Source organism: Phyllobates terribilis, unplaced genomic scaffold, assembly GCF_046119375.1.
Source record: "Phyllobates terribilis strain yellow unplaced genomic scaffold, ASM4611937v1 Scaffold_3__8_contigs__length_932513732, whole genome shotgun sequence".
Lineage (NCBI taxonomy): Eukaryota > Metazoa > Chordata > Amphibia > Anura > Dendrobatidae > Phyllobates > Phyllobates terribilis.
In genome coordinates, this window is record NW_027362763.1 from 878734264 (window position 1) to 878757432 (window position 23169).

Below are 23169 nucleotides of genomic sequence, written 5' to 3' on the forward strand. Positions count from 1 at the left end.
TCTAGCAAGGTAGCCAGAAGAGTACAGTCAGTTTGGGAGGCCTACAACTCCGCCTGGCCAGGGGGGGATCCCATCTGCTCAAGGACTGACCAGGCCCCGTTCACTAGCAAGTACTCTGGGAGGGTCTATCGTTGTTACCAGTAAAGACCCTGAATTACACCGCACCGTCTCTGAGTGGTTCCTGCTACCCCCATCATCCACATCTGCTGCCCTGAGGCCATACCCCTCCCGTTGGGGGTTATACCATCTACGCTGCACCATCCATCCACCGGCCTCAGCGGACTGTCCTGCAGCGGCAGCTCCATAGCTGCATTCAACGGGTGGCGTAGTCGTTCTGCATCTACCGCTGTTACATCGCCGCTCAGTTTGACTCCCTGGGCACGGACCGGGTCACCGCCACGGGACTACAGCCCTCAAGAGATCCGGCTCCGGGTAAGCTCCCGCGTGCGCAACGCAGCGCGACACAGGCCCAGGGGCGCGTCAACTTTGGCGTAGTCGGCAGGATTTCGTGCCCGCAACCACCGGGCACTGCGTGCCTGAAAAAGAGACTTTTCAAACTTACCTGTGGTGAAGATTCCCGCCATCCGGCGCCATCTTCAGCCTTCTTCCCGCCATCGGTGAGGTTTCCCGCCATCCGGCGCCATCTTCTGCCTTCTTCCCGCCATCCGTGGAGTTTTCCCACCATTGGACGCCATCTTGAGGACGCCGCGCGGGAAGAAGAGGGGCGTGGACTCCGAAAGCGCGCGAGAACTGAAGCCCCGCCTCACGTCCGGACATTGCGTAAGGTCCTGGAAGGAGCCCAGCAGACGCCGACGTTACAGATCGCGACGGAAGGTCCTCAACCCTGTCGATCCACTGCGGAGCCGCGGCCTACGGAAGAGGATCATCGCAAGGTAGGCCACGGTCCACTAGGGGGGAGGAGGATGTCGGATACGGAGGAGAGCTTCACTGCCTCAACCCCCGCCAGCGCTACCGCTGCTGCAGTTATGCCCTTCACCATGCCCTATATCCCGGGAGCAGCTTGGCTACCCCAGTACTCAGGGGAGTCACATACCCTGCATGACTTTAGAGAAAAGCTGGATAGCCTCTTCCAGGTGTACCCCCTCACAGAAGAGCAAAAAGTGAGCATCCTGGTGGCCCAACTAACCGGGGCAGCCAAAAGGGAAGTAAAATCCTGGCCACCTGGGAGGAAGACTGTCGCAGGGATACTAACCCGGCTGAAGGACACCTTTGATACCCGCACCTCAGCCGAGATTAAGCTTAGATTCTACGGGTGCAAGCAGCGAGCGCATGAGAGTATAAGGGACTATGCACTAAACCTACAAGAGGCCCTGACGGCCATTAAGCAGACCGACCCTGATGGAGTGGGAAACGAGGACAGGCTGTTGACCGAACAGTTTATAGAGGGACTGTATTGTAATACCCACCGAACCCAGTGGCGGGCAATGGCCTTACAGGATCCCCATCTGGGCTTTGCACAGTTCAAGGACAGAGCCATCCGGGTGCTCCGAGAACCGGCACCGGGTGGCGTTGTGACCCACAAGCGCCCTGCTATCACTTACCACCAGGAGGCGGCGCCCTTGTCGGCAGGGCCTGTGGGAGCTGATGCGCAGGCTTTGGACAATGACCCGGCTCCAGACCTACACCATCAGGTCCAAGAGCTAGCTAAGAGCGTTGCTGCGCTAACCCGAACTGTGCAGTCTTTACAGGCTTCCACCCCAGGGAAGATCCAGCTGGCGTCCGGACCGGAGGACATCCCGTGGCGTCGACCAAGGAGGACCCCACCGGCCAGAGGAAGACCCAGTGACCGATACAGCGAGGACGGACGACCCATCTGCCGCCGCTGCAATCAACCTGGACATATGGCAAGGTACTGTTCTTTAAACGGGCACAACCTGGGGTAGAGGGCCAACCCCCAGGAAAAAGATCACCAGGCCCATCGAACTGGCGCGACAGATATGTGGGAGGACGTCCAGTCTTGCCTGTGGTACTGGATGGCATTCCCATGAGTGCCCTACTGGACACCGGGTCACAGGTCACCACCATCCCGTACGTGCTCTTTAAGCAGTACTGGAATGACTCGGATATTACCCGCTACCCTGACGACGACTTGAGTATCATCGCCAGCAATGGCCAGCCCGTGCCACAGATCGGATTTAAAGAGGTGACCATCAAAATCGGTAGAGTCGAACTGGCAGCACAGGGACTGATCATTGTAGATATTGACAAACATGAGAGTCACCCAAAAATAACTCTAGGAACTAATGTAATTGAAAATTGTCTTGCAGAGGTGATTTTCCTTTTACAGCAGGTTGCCAAGAACGCCAGCTCCGGCGAGCAGCGGGTGCTCCAGAAAGAGATCCGGGCACTGATGCGACGGCAACAGGTGGAACTCTCCGGCGGTGAGATTGGTAGCGTAAGAATGTGTGACCCTTTTCCTATTGCCATGCCCCCAAAAAGTGAAATGATGATTTGGTGCCGGGCAGCTATTGGTCTGAGAGGTAGAGATTACCAGGCAATGGTAGAACCAGTTTACTCGGACAGTAGGCCCACCATTTTGACAGCACGGGGGGTGGTTGATGTACGCCATGGGAGGGTGCCCGTTCGCATAATAAATATCGGGGAGAGGGAAGTGTACCTGCCCCGGTATGCCACGCTAGCCAAATTATATACCATTAACCAAAATTCTATACAATCTGTGGAACCCTTGCCTCCATCTCACCCGGAGGAAGGTAACGGCTCTAAGAAAAACATGGAGGACTGGTGTCAGCAACTACATCTGGGTACTGACTCCACTCCCGCACACCAGAAACAAGGAGTCTATCGGGTGGTTCAGGAGTACGAGAGAGTGTTCAGTAAACACCCGTTAGACTTCGGGCGAGTGAAGGGGGTAGAACACCACATCCCCACGGGAGACCATCCTCCTATAAAAGAGAGGTATCGACCCGTACCCCCTGCCCACTACCAACACGCCAAGGGGATGCTTAGAGACATGAAGGAGGCTGGGGTGATCAGGGATAGCTGTAGCCCCTGGGCAGCTCCACTAGTCTTAGTCCGAAAGAAAGACAACACCATGAGGATGTGTGTAGATTACCGGAAAATCAATCGTATCACACACAAGGATGCGTACCCCTTACCAAGGATAGAGGAGTCATTGGCTGCTTTAAGATCTGCTAACTTCTTCTCTACCTTGGATCTCACTAGCGGGTACTGGCAGGTTCCTGTAGCAGAGGCGGACCGGGAGAAGACCGCATTCACCACCCCGATGGGACTTAGCGAGTTCACCTGCATGCCGTTCGGACTCTGCAACGCACCGGGAACCTTCCAACGACTAATGGAGTGTTGTCTGGGCCACAGAAACTTCGAGACGGTCCTGTTGTACCTGGACGATGTCATCGTATATTCCAAGACGTATGAGGACCACCTGAAACACCTGGCGGAAGTGTTCGAAGCTCTGGCAAGTTACGGCCTAAAGGTGAAACCCTCCAAGTGTCACCTCCTGAAACCAAAGGTGCAGTACCTGGGACACGTGGTGAGCGCTGACGGAGTGGCTCCCGACCCTGATAAGATCACCGCAATTAAGGAATGGCCAAGCCCCTCCAGAGTAAAAGAAGTGCGGCAGTTCCTCGGGTTGGTAGGCTACTACCGAAGGTTTATTCCCGGTTTCACCAAAAAGGCAGCACCTATGCAGGACCTCCTGATAGGCCAGTCCCGGAAGGCCAAGAACCAGAAGCCGCCCTTCAAATGGGAGGAGCTGGAAGAAGAGTCCTTCCGCCAGCTGAAGATGGCCCTCACGGGGGACGAAATCCTGGCGTACCCGGACTATAGCCAGCCCTTTATCCTCTACACCGACGCCAGTAACATCGGGCTAGGAGCCGTACTGTCCCAGATCCAGCAGGGGAAGGAACGAGTAATCGCCTACGCCAGCCGAAAACTGCGACCCACCGAAAGGAACCCCGAGAATTACAGCTCATTTAAGCTAGAGTTCCTGGACGTAGTATGGGCAGTCACCGAGCGCTTTAAGCATTACCTCGCTTCTTCCCGGTTCACCGTGTACACGGATAACAACCCGTTGACACACCTGGACACGGCAAGACTCGGTGCCCTGGAGCAGAGGTGGATGGCCCGTCTGTCCAACTACGAGTTCACAATCACATACCGGGCAGGACGCTCCAATACCAACGCCGACGCCCTGTCCAGGATGCCCAACCTGCCGGACGGAGGAGAAGATCCGGAGGGACTGGAAGAAGTTGAACTCCCTGCGTTCCACCGTCATGGGACTATCCAGTATTCCCACCGGGTAAGGAGTAAGCAGGCTGCTACGTTGAACCCCTTACCCCACTACAACTGGGCGGAAACGCAAGACAGCGACCCTGCCATCCGACTGGTGAAGGAGATGCTGACTCGGCCGGAGGCTCGCCTTGAACCAGACGCTCCGGAGGAAGCCAAACAACTATGGGCAGAGAAGAGTCGACTGTTCCTTTACAAAGGGAAGTTGTGCCGCAGAATGGTTAACTCCCGGACGCATGAATCACTCTGGCAAGTAGTGGTGCCACGAAGAGACGCAGCCATGGTGATGGAGGCATACCACGACGGAGCTGGACACTTCGGGTGGAAGAAGCTGGAGTTCCTGCTGCGCGAGCGGGTCCACTGGGTAGGCATGAGGGGAACCATCGAGAAGTGGTGCAGAGACTGTGGCCCGTGCAACCTGAGAAGGAAGGACCGTGCCAGCCAGAAGACTCCCCTGCAGTCCATCGTCACCCGGCAACCGTTGGAACTGGTAGCCTTGGATCATGTAAAACTGACCCCAAGCAGAAGTGGCTACGTCTACGCGTTAACCATCGTGGATCATTACTCCCGGTTTCTGGTTGTCGTCCCCGTCAAGGACTTAACGGCTCAAACAGCAGCTAGAGCCTTCCAGCAGCACTTTTGCCGTCCACACGGGTACCCGGACCAAGTGCTGACAGACCAGGGACCTGCCTTTGAAGCGGAGGTCTTCCAGGAATTCTGCAATCTGTATGGCTGCCGGAAGATAAGGACGACACCCTACCATCCGCAAACTAATGGACTTTGTGAGAAAATGAACCAGGTGGTAATGGATCTTCTAAAAACGTTGCCCCTGGAAGAACGCAGTCTGTGGCCTGAGAAGTTGCCAGATCTGGTGGACCTATACAACCACATCCCGGTAGGTTCCACCAACTGTACCCCGGCTTACCTAATGAGGGCAAGACCTGGTAAGTTACCTGTTGACCTGGAAATGGGAGTCCTGACACCCGAGGACACTTCACCAGAAACAGACTGGGACACAGAGAGGCAGCAGCAGTACCGGAGAGTACAGGAGAGCGTGGAGCGAAGTCTCTGTCAGGCTAGGGAAAGACAAGAGAAAACTTACAACCAGTATGCTCCCGCTGTTCCCCTGGTACCCGGAGAGCAGGTCTTGAAGAGGAAGAGACGGCTCCACAAGTTGGACGACCAGTGGGAGAAGGACCCGTACACCGTACTGCCCTCAAGCCACGAGAACCCGAAGGTTTGTACCATCAGTAAAGACGGAGGGGAAACCACAGCCATTGTATCCCGGGACCACCTGAAGAAGTGTCCCGAACAACTGAGGAACCCTGAAGAGGAACAAGAAGACCATCGACCCGTAGAGGAAAGGGAAGATATGGTTAGTACTGTGCTCGGGGACTTCCCTCGGTCTTGGACTCAAGTCAATGGTGCAGTTGTGGTACCCGTACTCACCTTCCTCCAACCAGCATCCCAAGCACCTACGGAGCAACAGGTAGAGCTGGAAGAACAGCCGGTCCAGGAGGCAGAAGACTCCACACAAGCAGAACAGGAGGATCAACCCTCTGCTTATAGTGAGCCTGCCGTACCCCTAGTGAGACAAAGAGCCGGTAGACAGCTGCCCAGTTTACCCTTGACAGCTCCTACACCCTGTAGTTCAGGGCCAGACAGTCAGCTCCGTAGGTCCACTAGGGCCACTAGAGGCCAGTTACCCGCACGCTGGAGGATTTGAAGTGTATAAATTGTTTTATTTATGTTTATCTGTGTATTGTTGCTTGTGTATAATTTTGTGTTTCCAGTTATTTTTAGGAATCCTTGGTGGATTTACCGGGAATCCTGTGTACATAGTTGGAGCGTAACCCAGGACGGACTAAAGACTGTTAAGGACTCGGGGTAGGACAAACCCCTACCTGGTTACGTCTCCCTGTTTTGGTGAAATGGACACCTTGCTTTTCTTCAAAGACTGCACCCGGTTACGGACATGCCGTAACCAACTTTATATGTTTTTCTTATTGTATTATTATTGTTTTTATCTTGTTATGTTTTTCTAAAATATGTTTAGTCCCGGAGTACTAAATTTCACTAGGGGGGAATGTGACACCCCAGGGGTCTGGTTGCCACAGTGATAGAGATGTTATGTCTGAGAGCAGGTGGGAGGTCCTTTGGTCAGGGATCCTGTGCATGCCACACCTCCTGCCCAGTCTTGGGAGGGGAAGAACTTCCCCTATATAAACCCGGGGCTGAAGCAGGGTGAGCAGTCAAGGAGAGTAGAGACAAGAAACAGCAGAAGCAATACTACTACGAGTCAGGGGCTGGCAGCTGCAGAGCTCGCCCTGACTGAGAAGCTTTCTTACCGGACCCGGCGTCAAAGGCTGTGGGGACTAACTCTTACCCAGCAGCAGAAGCCGACCGGCAGGGGATTTCAGGTCCTCAGGCCCAGAAACCCGAAGGCACGGTCACACGCGTGGGACCAGCACCGCCATCGTGGAGCGGAAGCCATTAGAAGGCCCCGAGTCACCGGCCATACGGGTGAGCACCACACGGCACACTCAGGGACGTGGGCTACCTATATCCGCTTCTAGCAAGGTAGCCAGAAGAGTACAGTCAGTTTGGGAGGCCTACAACTCCGCCTGGCCAGGGGGGGATCCCATCTGCTCAAGGACTGACCAGGCCCCGTTCACTAGCAAGTACTCCGGGAGGGTCTATCGTTGTTACCAGTAAAGACCCTGAATTACACCGCACCGTCTCTGAGTGGTTCCTGCTACCCCCATCATCCACATCTGCTGCCCTGAGGCCATACCCCTCCCGTTGGGGGTTATACCATCTACGCTGCACCATCCATCCACCGGCCTCAGCGGACTGTCCTGCAGCGGCAGCTCCATAGCTGCATTCAACGGGTGGCGTAGTCGTTCTGCATCTACCGCTGTTACATCGCCGCTCAGTTTGACTCCCTGGGCACGGACCGGGTCACCGCCACGGGACTACAGCCCTCAAGAGATCCGGCTCCGGGTAAGCTCCCGCGTGCGCAACGCAGCGCGACACAGGCCCAGGGGCGCGTCATATAAGTGTTATTATTTTACTAGGGGAAAACATAGGGATGGAGAAGGAGTTGTCTGAGTAATGAACAAGCCTTTTAAATATTAGGTAAAGTGCTAGCTATGATTAGGAAGGAAAATGGGGTGGAGAGCGGTAGGCGGTCGAGATAATTAAGGGCTTGTATCACATGTATTAATTATCTGCTTATTTTCCTTCAATGTTTATTTTAACATATGGGATTTGACACTTTGGCGACTTTAGGATCAATTACTAATTTTTCAAGGAGTTATGGTCTCAAATTGCAACATTTTCAACCCTGAAAAGGTATGAATGGTAGAAATTAGCAGGAAACTTAATCTGAGTACTTGATCACATATTTACTCTTACAAACTGTAGTATCACATGTAGAAACTTTCCAGTGATAAAGTATCTTGGATGTACTGTATTTCTGGGAAATCTCATCCAATGCCACCTAGACGATTTACAGGTCAGCTTGAAAAAAGACACTAGATTGGAGGACTACACTTCTATCTAAATTGCTATATTAAAGATACAATAAAACCTCTTCAAAGACATCTTCTAAGAGAACTTATTCTATATCTAAAACAGATTTCCTTTATCACATTTTTTTTGCTCTACCATATTTTATCCATACTGCCCAGAACAGAAGATGACAAATTTTCTGTGCAATTTTTGCTGCTCCTCCTAATGAATTTTTGCAGTGTAAACTGTGCCAGGATAATGAAATAATTCTTATTGTAAGGCAAGGTTATACACCCGTAAAAGTCATTTCTCTTCCAGCAGTGTTTTATATTTATGCGTCTTCTGAAAAGATTACAGAAATGAATAGCTCCATTGTAAGCGATATTTCCAGCTCACTAACACTTGGTTTAGACTTGAAATGGTGCTTGAGAAAAAGCAATCTTCCTTCCACCATACCCTTTCCATTCACGGTGCAAGTAAATCTGCTATGCATTGCTGTCCATAACCTGCCGGTGCCTAGCCTATTTGTTTTCCTGAGGTTTTACTTATTGAAGCTTATTTATACTACAGTATTGATTATATGTGAGAGTCATTTCTCTCTGTCCCAAACTACGCATGGAACAATTCACATCCAACATCCTGAGACAGCCGAGAGCCGAGCCTCAAATTTACCAGAAATTGAAGCGGAATGAAATTGTTTTAAACATTTCATAGAGATTGCCTTTACTGAAATCATAGATATAAGTGAAAGGTTTATACTAGAATATTACACAACTCAGACAAGTTTTTTTCCACAGCAAATATCTACTCATAAATACAAAAGATCTAAAAAATAGTTAGGTCAACAAGTGGGACAGCAGTCTTCAACCGGTGGACTGTGGTCAGAATCTGGACCGTGGACCCCAGCTGTAAGGACCCCATAGACCTGCCTTCATTTAAAGATGTCCCCTCCAATGCATATATGATGGCAGATCTTTATGATGCAAGGCTTTTTGCTCTAGTGTTTAATTTATTTTTTTGTGATCTTGGCTGAATAATTTTAGGGGTCTGTTGTGGAGTCTAGTGGTCTGATTTGGGGGTCTTCATTAATTCTGGGGTCTGGTGTGAATTCAGTTTTTTGCTATGGAGTTTGAGAACAGCGTGATGTAGGGACAGAGACCCTGATTCCGGTGATGTATCACTTATTGGTCTGCTTTCTGCAGTTTTGATAAAATCAGTGTTTTCTCTCAGGTCTAGAAGTTCTCTGAACTGTGCTTAACCCCGCCCACACTACTGATTGGCCGCTTCATGTGTACACTGTACATTGTCGGCAAGTTGCCAATCAGTGGTGGGGGCGGGGTTACATAGATTAGCTGGACTGCCTGGCAAGCAAAACCTAGTCCTGCAGTGATAATACCCATCTGATAAAACACTGATTGTATTGAAAATACAGCAAGTTGCTGAGCAAGTGACACATAACAGTGATGTGGCCATGACTGTCTATGGCTGCACAGCAGTACCGCAGCCACTCACTGTGCAGGGAAACAAAAGCACACCTCCATTTAACTAAATGAGGCTGTCAACAGTTCCTTGCACAACTGGTTGGTCAGGTGCACTGCTGTGCAAGGAAAAACACTAAAGACCCTTCAATCTCAGTATCAGGGGGGTTCCCGGAGGTCTGACCCCCACTTATGTGAAGAGAATACCCCTTCAAGGAAGCATGTTACTATACTTTTATGACCAATATATTTGGATTCTTTCTATTTTTGTGGCTCAGTTTGCAGATCATCTTCTATATAGGCATACATGTTGAGAGATGTAATTGTACGATGTAAAACACAAGGTACCACTGCTGCACTAATGAAATGAGTAATACTGAATGACATATTGCCAGGAGAATAGTTGAACTAAATAATCCGATTTCCTATTATCAAGACTTACAGACTTGTGAAAAATCACAAGCATCTCCAATTGCAAATCCTAAAAAGTCACCTTGCATTAGCTTAGCTCCAGCCTCAAACATTGATGGGCTTTAAAGTCTTAATGCAGCCACTACAGGCTGGACATGATTTGATGGCCAATCTCACGTAACCGTTCTCGGAAAAGCAATACTGGCTCGGAGACTCAGATACAGAGGTCACAATGGCTGACCTCTATATCGTCCACTGATAGCACCTTGTTGTAGAGGCTGTTTTCAATGTAAGGCTATAGATAAAGCTGTAGTATACTGTATCAGCAAGTAGATGGGAATTACACCAGTGCCCTGTATAGATCTGCTCACATACAATGCAAGCTTTCCCCTGTGCATTTTACCCAATGAAGCAGAAATCAAGCAATGAAAAAAATGTCTCCTCCTTGAGCTAAAAATAAATTATTCCCAGCAAACGCCTAAACCACAGCGGTATTAGAGAAAATGTTAAAAGAATTGCAAGTTTTAGAGAATTACTTTTTTCCTCCTCGACAATACCTTGGCACATCGGCCGGGTCAGGAACTAATAGATAATTTTTTTTTTTACCTTTAGCTATGCACCTGCATAATATTGCTGCATATATCATATTTCTGTATTGTATTAGGAGAATTGCAAAATAGGTATGAAATACTTGAAATAGTAAAAATACAATACATCAATGAGGCTATTCATGAAAGGTATAAAGTGGTGTATCCAGGTCCAGGATGATATGTACGAGTTTGTCAGCAGAACCACTTAATCTGAGCCTCAGAAATGTAGAAGCTATGTAGTTGTTACAGCCACCACGAACACATTTTTCTTGGAGACAATTTTGATATATGATGTTAATAGTGTCATCCTTATAGATCAAAACGTGTGCAGCAAAATAGTTTGGAAATGCGAGCAATGGCGTCTGAGATCTTTACGTCCCCAGCAGTAACTGAGATTGCTCAGAAAATAACATTGCAGAGCCGCTCTGAGACGTCAATCATTTTTAAACTTATATAAACAAATGAAACATATTTAAAAAATATAAAACATTGGATAAATCCTGTTAGGCTACGATCAAATGCAGCATTTTTGCAGCGTGTTTTTTTTTTTTGCAAATTAAAAGCAGCTTTTTACAGAACCATCAAAAGCTACGAGATGTCAGAAATCTCCTGCACATGCTTGCTTTTTTTTGAGAACTGCAGCGTTTTTAAAATCTGCGGCATGTCAATTTTTTCAGCATTTTTGCAGCGTTTTTTAGTGAATAAAACTAACCTTATTAAACACTGTGAACAATCCGCAACCAAAAATGCTAAAACAAAACACGACAAAAGCTTTGTGAAAAACGTTGCGAAAACGCTGCAAGATGGGTGTTTTGCCGTTTTACTGTCAAGAGAGTAGGTTTTGGCTGCAGCAAAAACACTGCATGTGAACATAGCCTTAGACAGTTCCTGTGCACCTAAACTTGGAGGAGTTGTCCGGCCTTAGGGTACAAATCTGCAGTGACTCTGTGACTGTAGACTTGTGAATCCTCTCATCACGAGAAATGAGCGCCAGGAGGACTCTCCAGTACTGGCACCAGGAGCGTGACCGCAAGTATATGATTTGCAAGGCCTGAAACAGTCTAATCAGAATGTGGCCAAAAGTATGCAAATCGTATACTTGCGGTGACCGCGCGCTCCAGAGAATCCTCACAGCGTACAGTGCGCGCGATGTGAGGATTCACAAGTCTGCAGCCACATAGAGTGACAACAGACTTGTAGCCTGAGGTCGGACAATCCCTTTAATCAATACTTATTAGGATATGTTCCCATGATCAGGACTCGCTGCGCCCCGACGCTGCAGAACTTCCGCACTAATTATGCAAATTAGTGGACACGCTTTTTCTTTTTTTTTTTTTTTTTACACCTGCAGATTTTCCTCATTGGTGCAAGTCTATGAGGAAAATCCATACGCATACCCGCAAGAGAAATGGACATGCTGCCGATGTGAAAGACGCGCCACATGTCAATTTTCGCAGGTGATCCGCAGGTGCACATAGACGCACAGCGGACATGGGATTTCTAAAAATCCCATCCACTATGCTGTAACATCTGAACGCTGCTGTTTTGATGCTGCATAAATACGCAGCATCAAAACCACATCAAATCCTGAACGTGGGAACGCACCCTTACTTTTTTTTTACATTCACCAGTACAGCAGAATTGTGCTGCATTTTTCTTAGTAAATTCTCCAAATGATGATAGCTGTATCCTAGAGATAATCAAACCTTTTGAAATTCAAATTCGCCAGGTTTAACAAAGTTTACCCCAATATTGGATTTTTTGTAGGTACTCCAATTGCCCTGAAAATACGTATACAGTAGTGTTCAAAATAATAGCAGTGTGTTCACAAACATGAGTTCAGCACAAAATCTTTATACTAGTTTTTATTTCCATGCATTGGGAACATTGCCCACTGTTTTCTAATTCAAAACATGAAAAGAAATGTATATAAAAGTTTTAACTACTTTCCAGAAAATAACAAAAAATTTACATTGGGTAGTTCTAAAAAATAACAGTGTCTGCAGTTGTCTTTACAAATGCACAATATGTACTCTTTTTTTGAGGATTTAGCATGCCTGTGAAACACTAACCTAATATTTAGTTGTATACCCAGCGATGTTTAGAACTGCTTCACATCTATGTTGCACAGAGTCAACCAACTTCTGGCACCTGTCAACTGTTATTGCAGCCCAGGGACTATATCCCACAATTTTTGGCATTTGTTGGCTTTGCCTCAGAAAATGGCATTTTTGATATCACCCCACAATCAAATTAATGTCCGGGGATTGGGCTGGCTACTCAATAACCTCAATTATGTTGGGCTGGAAAAAAGATTTTGCTCGTTTACTGGTGTGTTTAGGGTCATTGTCTTGTTAAAACACCCATTTCAAGGGCATATCCTCTTCAGCGTAAGGCAACATGACCTCTTGAAGTATTTTAATATATGCAAACTGGTCCATGATCCCTGGTATGGAGTAAATAGATCCAGTATCATAGTAAGAAACATGCCCATATCATGATGCTTGTACCACTATGCTTCACTGTCTTCAGAGTGTACTGTGGCTTGAATGCAGAGGTTGTGGGTCATCTGGCGTACTGGTCTGTGGCCCTTGGACCCAAAAAGAACAATTTTGCTTTTATCAGTCCACAAAATGTTTCTCCATTTATCTTTAGGCCAGTTGATGTGTTCTTTGGCAAATTGTTCATACATGAAGAAAGCGAGGTGGCACACCGATGTAATAAAATCTTCTTTTATTCCATTTCCATTAAAAATGCAGGGAAGCAGCACCTTTTGCGGACGACGGCCGTTCCGCGTGTCTATCACGCTTCCACGGGTCCAGGCATGTAAAAAAAGAAGATTTTATTACATCGGTGTGCCACCTCACTTTCTTCATGTATGAATTGTGACTTACTTTGTTTCTGGAGGGAGTTGCACCCGATGGTAAGATTGATTGCTCCAACTGATGAGGTCGTGCTTCTGGAGTCTCTGCACAAGGACTGAGTCGCTGCAGTGCTGGTTGCCTGTGCATTTGTACTTTGGCAAATTGTATTCGCGTCAGTACATGTCTTTTTTATAACATTGGAACGTTGCGGGGACTTCTTGCTAAGAGATTAACTTCACACATGCGTCTAGTAACTGTCACAGTACTCACAGGTAACTTGAGACTGTCCTTGATCATCCTGGAGCTGATCATTGACTGAGCCTTTGCTATTCTGGCTATTATTTGATCCATTAAACTGGTAGTCTTCTGTTTTCTTCCACGTCTCTCTGGTTTTGCGTTCCATTTTAACGCATTGGAGATCATTTTAGCTGAACAGTCTATCATGGTCTGCACTTCTTTATAAGTTTTACCCTCTCCAATCAACTTTTTATTCAAAGTACACTGTTCATCCGAACAATGTCTTGTACGACCCATATTTCTTAGACTTTCAAGGAGAAATGCATCTACAACATGTGCTGGCTTCACCCTTAAATAAAGGCCACCTGATTCACACCTTTTTCTTCACAGAATGATTGACCTCACTAATTGAACTCCACACTGCTATTGTTTTGAACACACCCACATTCAATTAATTATTCAAATACACAGACTCCAAAACATACAGATCATGAATGCTGAGTCTGTTGGTTTTCTTAGAATCTACTGCACCAACTGGTAAATTGTTTGACATGTGGTAATATAATTTATACCAAAAACAGTGATTAATCTGGTTAGTCATATTGGATTGCTATTATTTTAAACACTACTGTATAACACTGACGTCTCGTAGGATTGTATCCAGCCCTATTCAAGCTGTTTATCGCGAACACAGCCTTAGTAATGTCAAAGTGACCAGCACATATATGGCTATGGGTGAATGGACAGGAATTGTTCTTCACTGCTGCTTTGTCACACGCTATCTGTACAGTATATTCAGGTTTTTGTTTTTTTTTGTCAATTTCTCCCACTTGTATTGCTAATCTGTGAGCTGTGACATCCTCTCACCAAATCAGATTCTCCCCAAAATGGTTGCTGCCTCAGCTTTTATACAGGTTATGACAGGTTGTGATATGTGCTATATGATGTACTATACTATGTGATGTGCTATGATATAAGATGGCTATCTCATGTGGGCCTTCACATGAATTCACCGGGCCAACAAATTTCCTAAAATTCTACAGGAATAAAATTCAAATTGAATCAATTTGCTTATCTTTACTATATCCTTTACTCCATTGATCCCCCAACTTTCTTACCTTGAGCGCATAGTCAGTTCTGATAGATGGTTGCGAGTCACATTTAGCGGGACCCTTCCCACTTACACTACCGTTCAAAAGTTTGGGGTCACCCAGACAATTTTGTGTTTTCCATGAAAACTCATACTTTTATTTATCAAATGAGTTGCAAAATGAATAGAAAATATAGTCCAGACATTGACAAGGTTAGAAATAATGATTTTTATTTGAAAGAATAATTTTCTCCTTCAAACTTTGCTTTCGTCAAAGAATGCTCCCTTTGCAGCAATTACAGCATTGCAGACCTTTGGCATTCTAGCTGTTAATTTGCTGTGGTAATCTTGAGAAATTTCTCCTGAAGCCCCTCCCACAAGTTGGATTGGCTTGATGGGCACTTTTTGCGTACCATACGGTCAAGCTGCTCCCACAACAGCTCAATGGGGTTGAGATTTGGTGACTGTGCTGACCACTCCATTACAGATAGAATACCAGCTGCCTGCTTCTTCCCTAAATAGTTCATGCATAATTTGGAGGTGTGCTTTGGGTTATTGTCCTGTTGCAGGATGAAATTGGCTCCAATCAAGCGCTGTCCATAGGGTATGGCATGGCATTGCAAAATGGAATGATAGCCTTCCTTATTCAAAATCCTATTTACCTTGTACAAATCTCCCACTTTACCAGCACCAAAGCAACCCCAGACCATCACATGACCTCCACCATGCTTGACAGATGGCGTCAGGCACTCTTCCAGCATCTTTTCAGTTGTTCTGCATCTCACAAATGTTCTTCTGTGTGATCCAAATACCTCAAACTTTGATTCGTCTGTCCATAAAACTTTTTTCCAAACTTCCTCTGTCCAATGTCTGTGTTCCTTTGCCCATATTAATCTTTTCCTTTTATTAGCCAGTCTCAGATATGGCTTTTTGTTTGCCACTTTGCCCTGAAGGCGAGCATCCTGGAGTCGCCTCTTCACTTTAGACGTTGACACTGGCGTTTTTTGTCGTGTACTATTTAATGAAGCTGCCAGTTGAGGAGCTGTGAGGTGTCGATTTCTCAAACTAGAGACTCTAATGTACTTGTCTTGTTGCTCAGTTGTGCAGCGGCGCCTACCACTTCTCTTTCTACTCTGGTTAGAGCCTGTTTGTGCTCTCCTCTGAAGGGAGTAGTACACACCGTTGTAGGAAATCTTCAATTTCTTGGCAACTTCTTGCATGGAATAGCCTTCATTTCTAAGAACAAGTATAGACTATCGAGTTTCACATGAAAATTCTCTTTTTCTGGTCATTTTGAGAGTTTCATAGAACAAACAAATGTAATGCCCCAGATTCTCAACTAGCTCAAAGGAAGGTCAATTTTATAGCTTCTCAAATCAGCCAAACCATTTTCAGCTGGGCTAACATACTTATGCAAGGGTTTTCTAAACATCCATTAGCCTTCTTACACAGTTACCAAACACAATGTACCATTAAAACACTGGAGTGGTGGTTGTTGGAAATGGGCCTCTATACACCTACGTAGATATTGCAATAAAAAACAGAAGTTTGAAGCTAGATTAGTCATTTACCACATTAACAATGTATAGAGTGTATTTCTGATTCATGTTAGCTTCATTGAAAAAAAATGTGCTTTTCCTTCAAAAACAATGAAATTTCTAAATGACCCCAAACTTTTGAACGGTAGAGTACATCATAGTGACACCAAGACCCCTCAGTCCCAATATAATGACAGCTTCTTGAGTACAGGGATATAGTTTCTACATACTTACCTACATGTTCCTGTAATTTGCCTGCAAAGGCAAGAACTGCACAATGGCAATTATCCTGAAATCATGCCCACCCTCCTCCGCTCTCTGCCCTGCCTAATGAACATTTATACTTTTGCATGTGAGTGCACAAGCGCAATGCCATGTGAGGGATGTCCTGCGGAAAATGAGTAGCGTGTGAGTTTTCCCTCCCCGCTGTGTCCATTCGCACATGCTCAGGATTTCTAGTAGGCTGGGTAGTGACATGGACAGTAAGGCGAGTCTGAGCGAAGGAAGCGGGGCGAGAATTGGAGGGTTGTATGAGTATACAGTGGACTAGGTGGCACCTGCAGAGCACTGAGCGGAGTACATAGCGTGCTATCCTTTAACAGAATTAGAACGGGTTAGAGGCAAGTATAAAGATAAAAAGTAAAGATTCTCACTCAGTTTTTAAAGCTCTGTTTAGTGTCTGGTGTAGTGTTCTGAAAGTAGTTTCAGAATTGTGCAATAAAGTTAAAAACTTACACCATCAAAAAGACATAGTAATAGATATTAATCTTGTAAAGCATGAAAAGCCCCACTGTACAGAAATGAGTAAGCATTATACCCAAGGATGACAAGCAATGGATGTCAGTGACATTTAAGCACTTTAATTTCTAATAGATCACTTTAGATAATGAGTCTTCAAACTGCAGAGGTGAAAAGATAATGTAAGAAAATGTGCAATAAATCATGGAATTGTCTATGAAGTAACAAGAAACCGCCATCAGAAAGTAACTGTCAGCCGAATTGTTTAATCCAGTCAACAGAACAGTACACTTTTTTGGTTCTGTGCCATCATCTAAAGGCCACTGCTGTGTCATTATCTGTTCTTCTGCCCTCACTGATATCAGGTGCGGAGAGACCTGGCTAGAATGGTAGACAGTACGGTTCACATAGCAAAAAAGACCCAAGGTATCTAGTGCACAGCTCATCTACAGTTAATAGGACCGGTACATGAGATTTTTAAGGTCTATTGTACGACCTGCGCCTCCTTGGGCCCCATGTTAGATCGAAGGAGAGAAGGGAACTGTAGTGAACTTGTAGTCAGTAAATATAAAATGACATTAGAATATTTTTCAGTCTTCTTTTTTCCCATTGTTATTTGAGGCACATTAAAACCATCAATAGGATGATGCTGATACATCTGTTCCATAGTGATAGTTCTGCTTCAAATCACTTGTCTCATTACTGCATTATTCCTGTGCCCTGTTGTGTATAAATATGTGATTCTTCAGATTTTGTGTTATACTATGCCTGATGAAGAGACCTGAGTAGTCTTGAAAGCTTGCAATTTGTTACCATCTTTTCAGTTAGCCATTAAAAGGTATCAACCACTGATGACTCTCAAATCTTAATATTTTGATGACACATCTGTCACTCATTTTCTAATAGGTGTATTCTCAAATTTGAAAGTTATTTTCTATTCATAGGATAAGGGATACCTTTCCGATTGCTGAGGGTCCGACTGTTGGGTCCCCAACCAATCCTGAGAACCGTAGTATGTGAATGGAGCAGTGGTTGATCATGTGCACTGCCACAGCATTCATTTTTATGAGAGTGCCAAATTGTTGTTAAAGGGGTGATACCTAAAATGTCATTTAGAATTATCTATTTTTCCACCTAAAAGTGAGTCTGTCAGAAGGTTTGTACTATGTAATCTGAGAGATGCATAATGTAGGGGCCTGATTCCAAGGATGTGTCATTTATTAGGCTGTGTGCTGCAGTTTCAATACAATCAGTGTCTTATCAGCAGAAGATTATCACTTGAGGACTAGGTCTCTTGCGCAGGCCAGTCATGCTAATCTGTGTAGCCCCTCCCCCACCACTTATTGGCAGCTTGCTGACAATGTACAATGTACACAGGAAGCTGCCAATCAGGAGTGTGGGTGGAGTTATACAAAACTCAGCATTCTGACCACTGCTACATTTTTAACTACATGGAATTCTATCAAAACTGAACCAAGGAGTCGAGTAATTGACACATCGCTGGAATAAGGTTCTCTGCCCCTACATTGTGCAGTTCTCAGATTACATAGCAAAAACCTGCAAACAGATTCCCTTTAAGCACTTTTGTAATTTGCCTTATTATAAAATACCCTACACTTCTCTCTATGCAGCTAATCCATAATTGTCTTTTTTTACTTTACTTCCTGAAACGTTTCGTTTGAGAGGATTCTCAAATGAAGTGTCATCTGGAGGCTGGGGCTACACACACTCCCCACAGTATCTATCACCCTGCCTGGAACAGGACATCATCAGGAGGCTGGCACTCTGCTTCTGTTCCTGCCGGCCTCAACTTCTTAAGTGTAAAAGGAGATGTCATCGGGGGGTGGTGACAGAAGCAAGGTGGGTAACACCAGCACCGCTCCCTGATTATTAGTTTGAGGGCGGTGATAGAAGCTGTGAAGTGGCGCTGGTATCACTTACCCTGCTTCTATCACCACCCCGATGAAAATTTCTTTTCACAGTGAGGAGCTGGGGTGGCAATAAAAGCATACTGCCAGTGCTTCAGTCACTTCTTCCATAGTTTCTATTAGCGCCATGGATTCAGGACATCTTCAGAGTGTGGCGATGAAAGGAACAGTGGAAAGTGACTGCATCGCCACCTCCTGATGATGTCCCGGTGTAGGTGGGGTGATAGACACTGCAGGGAGTGAATGAAGCCCTAAACTCCTGATGATGCTTTGGTTGAAAATCCTCCAAAACGAAAAGTCACAGGAAGCGAGTAAAAAATCAGGACAGGGAGAAGTGCAGTGTATTTTAAAATAAAGCAAATTACAAATGTGCTTAGGGTGTAAAATAGATATTTATAAAGGATTTTAGGCATCAGACCACCCCTTTAAATTATATAGGCTTCTGGAAAATTATGTTCCAATAAAGATCATAAATAATTTTTTGATATTTAATAGCTATTTTTGATATTTTTATATGTTTGATAGTTTCGGCTTTCACACAAGCCAAAATTAAAATAATAAAGCTACAGCAAGATTTCTCAACAGCATCATATTGATAGTCTTCTCTGGACAGGAATAGGAAAAAAAAAGAGACTAACCTGTTTTAGGCAGTAAGTTCCTTCTAGGTTCTTCAGGACCCTCAATAGGCTGCTCAGAAATGAAAACTCGAGCTTGTTCTATGGTATACAGTACAGTCGGTTCTTTATCCATCAATTCACGTTTCAAGACCTATAATGAAAGCAATCACGATCAACCAAAAGAGTAAATGAGAATTAAGAAAAACACTTCTAAAGAAATGCAAGCAATTTCCTTTTAAAGAAGAAATAACACAATCAGAAAACTAATATCTGCAGTACATCAGACATTTATGGCATACTCAGGGACTAAGGGACAAATTCGTTTTCATTTGTGCCTAATTTTTGTCAATTTTTTTTTGTATTTTGCTCCTTATTATTTGCTTGCGACTTATTTATATTTGCATTTGCGAATTATTTAGTCACTTCTTTAGGTGCTTGTTAGAGGTTTTTTTTTTGTAGTTTGCCATTATGGACAGAGTTTAGGGTTTGCAAACATTTTCCCCTGATTTATGGTTTGCGACTGTTCAAAAAGTTGCAAAATTTGGCACAAATTTACCCCAGGTATCCACAAAATGATTATATGTACGTATGAAACTTTGGTGCAATTTTTGTGGCATTTTAGTGGAACCTGCAATTTTTGGTTTTACAAAATTGTAAAATAAGTTAAAGACTGAAATTAAGAGCTTTTTTGATTTTACACAAAAATTCATGAGTGAGTCATTTTGATGAATTTGAGGCAAAAAAGTCTACAAATCCCACAAGACAAAAAAAAAAAGAAAAGTTACTTGAAAAAAATTGCAAATTATGAAACAGGTGTCAAATTTTCTTCCATTTTTAGGTATTTTAGATAAATAAAATTTAAATCATACCTCCTGTCAACATGGGAAATTCAGGGTTCATCAAAATGAATCAGTTAATCATGCTAGGGAGATAGAGATGTGGGCTGCTCATCCGCTGGATATTCAGTTTTTTTTTTTATATATATCTATATTTTTTAACGCACCAAACGGTTACAGAGATATGGGTCTTTTTGTTTAGTGGTAATTTTTATGGTATTTACCAAGTGGGCGTTCCTCTCAGAAATCCCTGAGGGTGTGTCTTTAGGCTGCTCTGCATTATTACACTGAGTAATGCCACCTTGTAAAGACCATAAAAATTTGCACTAACTAAGCAGGCTCATATATCTGGAACTGTATGGCGGATTAAAAAAACATCAACCAGAATACTCAGAGAAGAAACGGGAATAAAATGAAAGCAAAAACTGGCCACTGATCTGGTGACAGGTCCTCGTAAACTATGGACCTACATTAAAGATCTAGCGTCTTTAGATTTGACCTAGGAGTTAGGAAGCCACCACTGAATTTCTTTAGATGATGAACAAAAAAGGAGGTCATAAAAATATTTTATTTTTCATTACTTAGACCTATAAGCCATCACTTTGATAAAGTGCCTGTATTCTGTATACTACCATCTCACTCAGAAATAAATAAGGCCAGCACACTAAAGCCTAGATCTCTGCTTCTATGGCCATTATAAGTACCGTAGGTCTTGAGACAAGAGGGGTATTGTGCTCAGCTCAGCAAGAGATCTTCTTCATATGGGTTGCCCCATCTAAACAAACCTTTATCCAAAGCAACAAAGCAAGAAACCCAATGATAAGCCGAAATATTTAAAAATCAAATGATATTACCAGGAGCCACAATCAGACACATATTTCTTGAAGGACTAAATGTATTGTCGAATAAATAAGTAACCATATAATATATCATGGTGCCAAGTCCATCTAAGAAGGAACTGCTTTGATCAGAAACTTTTAGCTCTGCCTAAAAACCCTCATACACTAAATTAATATCGGACAAACACTGATATCAACAGGTTCGGCTGACCGACTGATTATCGGCCAAAATATCGATCACCCACTTCCAATTTGGAACTGCTGATCTTATTGTTCTCCTGGAGATAAGCTGTCAGGACATGTAAGCTTTCGGCAGAGCGAGCATTCCTGTGTTCGGCCGAAGCACCTAATGTGTATGGGGGACTTCATACAAGGGGGTTGCAAAGGTTTGCAGCTTCATCCAGGTCATGGTTCTTTTGGGACCTAACTGTTCCCTGGAAGTTGATACCGATATACGGCACTTCAGTATGAACGAGTTGGTGCTCGAGTAGGATTACAATCCGTAACACCGTAAATACGGTAGTAGGGAGATGAAGACTAGGCAATCAAAAGGATGAAGTGAGAGAAAAAAGGTTTATTCATTCAATCCAATGAATCCAGAATGTGAATCCAGAAAATGATAACGTTTCAGTTCTGTATCAGGACCTTCATCAGGATGATGCGGATTGCTGAGGGTGCAGTGAGTGAGCCGTGTGAAACCGCTGTAGGGATTGTGGTCGCAGGCCGTGTGGTGCTCATACAACGCCACACAGCCTGCAATGATGGACCCATTATAGAGCTGCATTGGGACCCAAAGTCAAAGAGTATTTGGACCCGATAGATAACTAAATAAAATAGCAAAGGGAAAGCTGAATATTTAACATTCATATTGATATTGTCTTACATTTCATTTCCTTACGGAACGATATTAATCAGAATGATAATGTAATGTTATTCTACCATTAGGAATGCACAGCGTACAATAAAAACGATTATTTGATTGCACACAGATTTTCAGTTGTTTAATGGTTCATAATATCAGTTCTGCTAATATCAGAAGTTATTCAGGCTACACCGAGCACAGCATGGTTAATAACGCAATATTAGACTATCGCTCCTTACAAGACAGCATTACAAAGCTGGGTGAAATGAACCTGCCAATCATCAGCCTGGGCATGTCATGGACAGCTAATGTACTAATCTCAGCCAATGAAAAATCTAAAAATTAATCTATGTAATGTATGCGCACGTCTGAATTTAAAGAGAAGCCTACAAAATTACATAGAAAAAATAGTGATTTGTAAAACATGTCAATGCATGAGCTTAAGACCACGTTCACACGTTCAGTATTTGATCAGTATTTTACATCAGTATTTGTAAGCCAAAACCAGGAGTGGGTGATAAATACAGAAGTGGTGATGTGTTTCTATTATACTTTTCCTCTGATTGTTCCACTCCTGGTTTTGGCTTACAAATACTGAGGTAAAAAACTGACCAAATACTGAATGTGTGAACAAGGTCTAATAGTGCAGAGAGCACTTTTCCCTTCTGCATTCAATGCAATATGTTATTCAATTAAAATTTTCTTTTAAATCGCAAGAAAAAAAAAATGAATTCACAGTGGTGCTTGAAAGTTTGTGAACCCTTCAGAATTTCTCATATTTCTGCATAAATTTGAACTAAAACTACATCATATTTTTCCACAATTCCTAAAAGTAGATAAAGAGAACCAAGGCTGATTAGTCCTGCACATCTAGGGATTTTAGCCTATTCCTCACTACAAAACAGCTTCAACGCTGCATGAGTTTTCTCCCACGAACTGCCCGTTTCATGTCCTTCCACAACATTTCTATAATACTAAAGGGAATCTGTCAGCAGGTTTTTATTATATAATCTGAGAGCAGCATAATATAAGGCAAGAAAGCCTGATTCCAGGGATGTGTCACTTTCTGGGCTGCTTGTGTAGTTTTGATACAATCCCTGTTTTCTCTGTTGTAGATGTAGCAGGGGTCAGAATGCTGAGCTGTGTATAACTCCGCCCACACCACTGATTGGCAGCTTCCAGTGTACACTGCTACTCAGTGGTGAGGGCAGGGTTACACAGATAAGCCTGACTGCCTGGCAACTGAGATGTAGTCCTGCACTCTTAATCTCCTTCTGATAAAATACTGATTGTATTAAATCTACGACACACAGCCTAGTAAGTGACACATCCCTGTAA

At 44.4% G+C, this 23169-nt stretch overlaps 1 protein-coding gene across 6 annotated transcripts in view; it reads right to left on the bottom strand.

Annotated features, from left to right (window-relative positions):
* Positions 1–23169, bottom strand: part of UTRN (utrophin) — a 768906-nt gene that overhangs the window by 218190 nt on the left and 527547 nt on the right. For all 6 annotated transcript variants that reach the window (XM_073672652.1, XM_073672651.1, XM_073672650.1 and 3 more), the window contains one exon: positions 19316–19445. In XM_073672652.1, coding sequence (XP_073528753.1) covers positions 19316–19445 — 130 coding nt within the window. The remainder of the gene's footprint in view (positions 1–19315; positions 19446–23169) is intronic.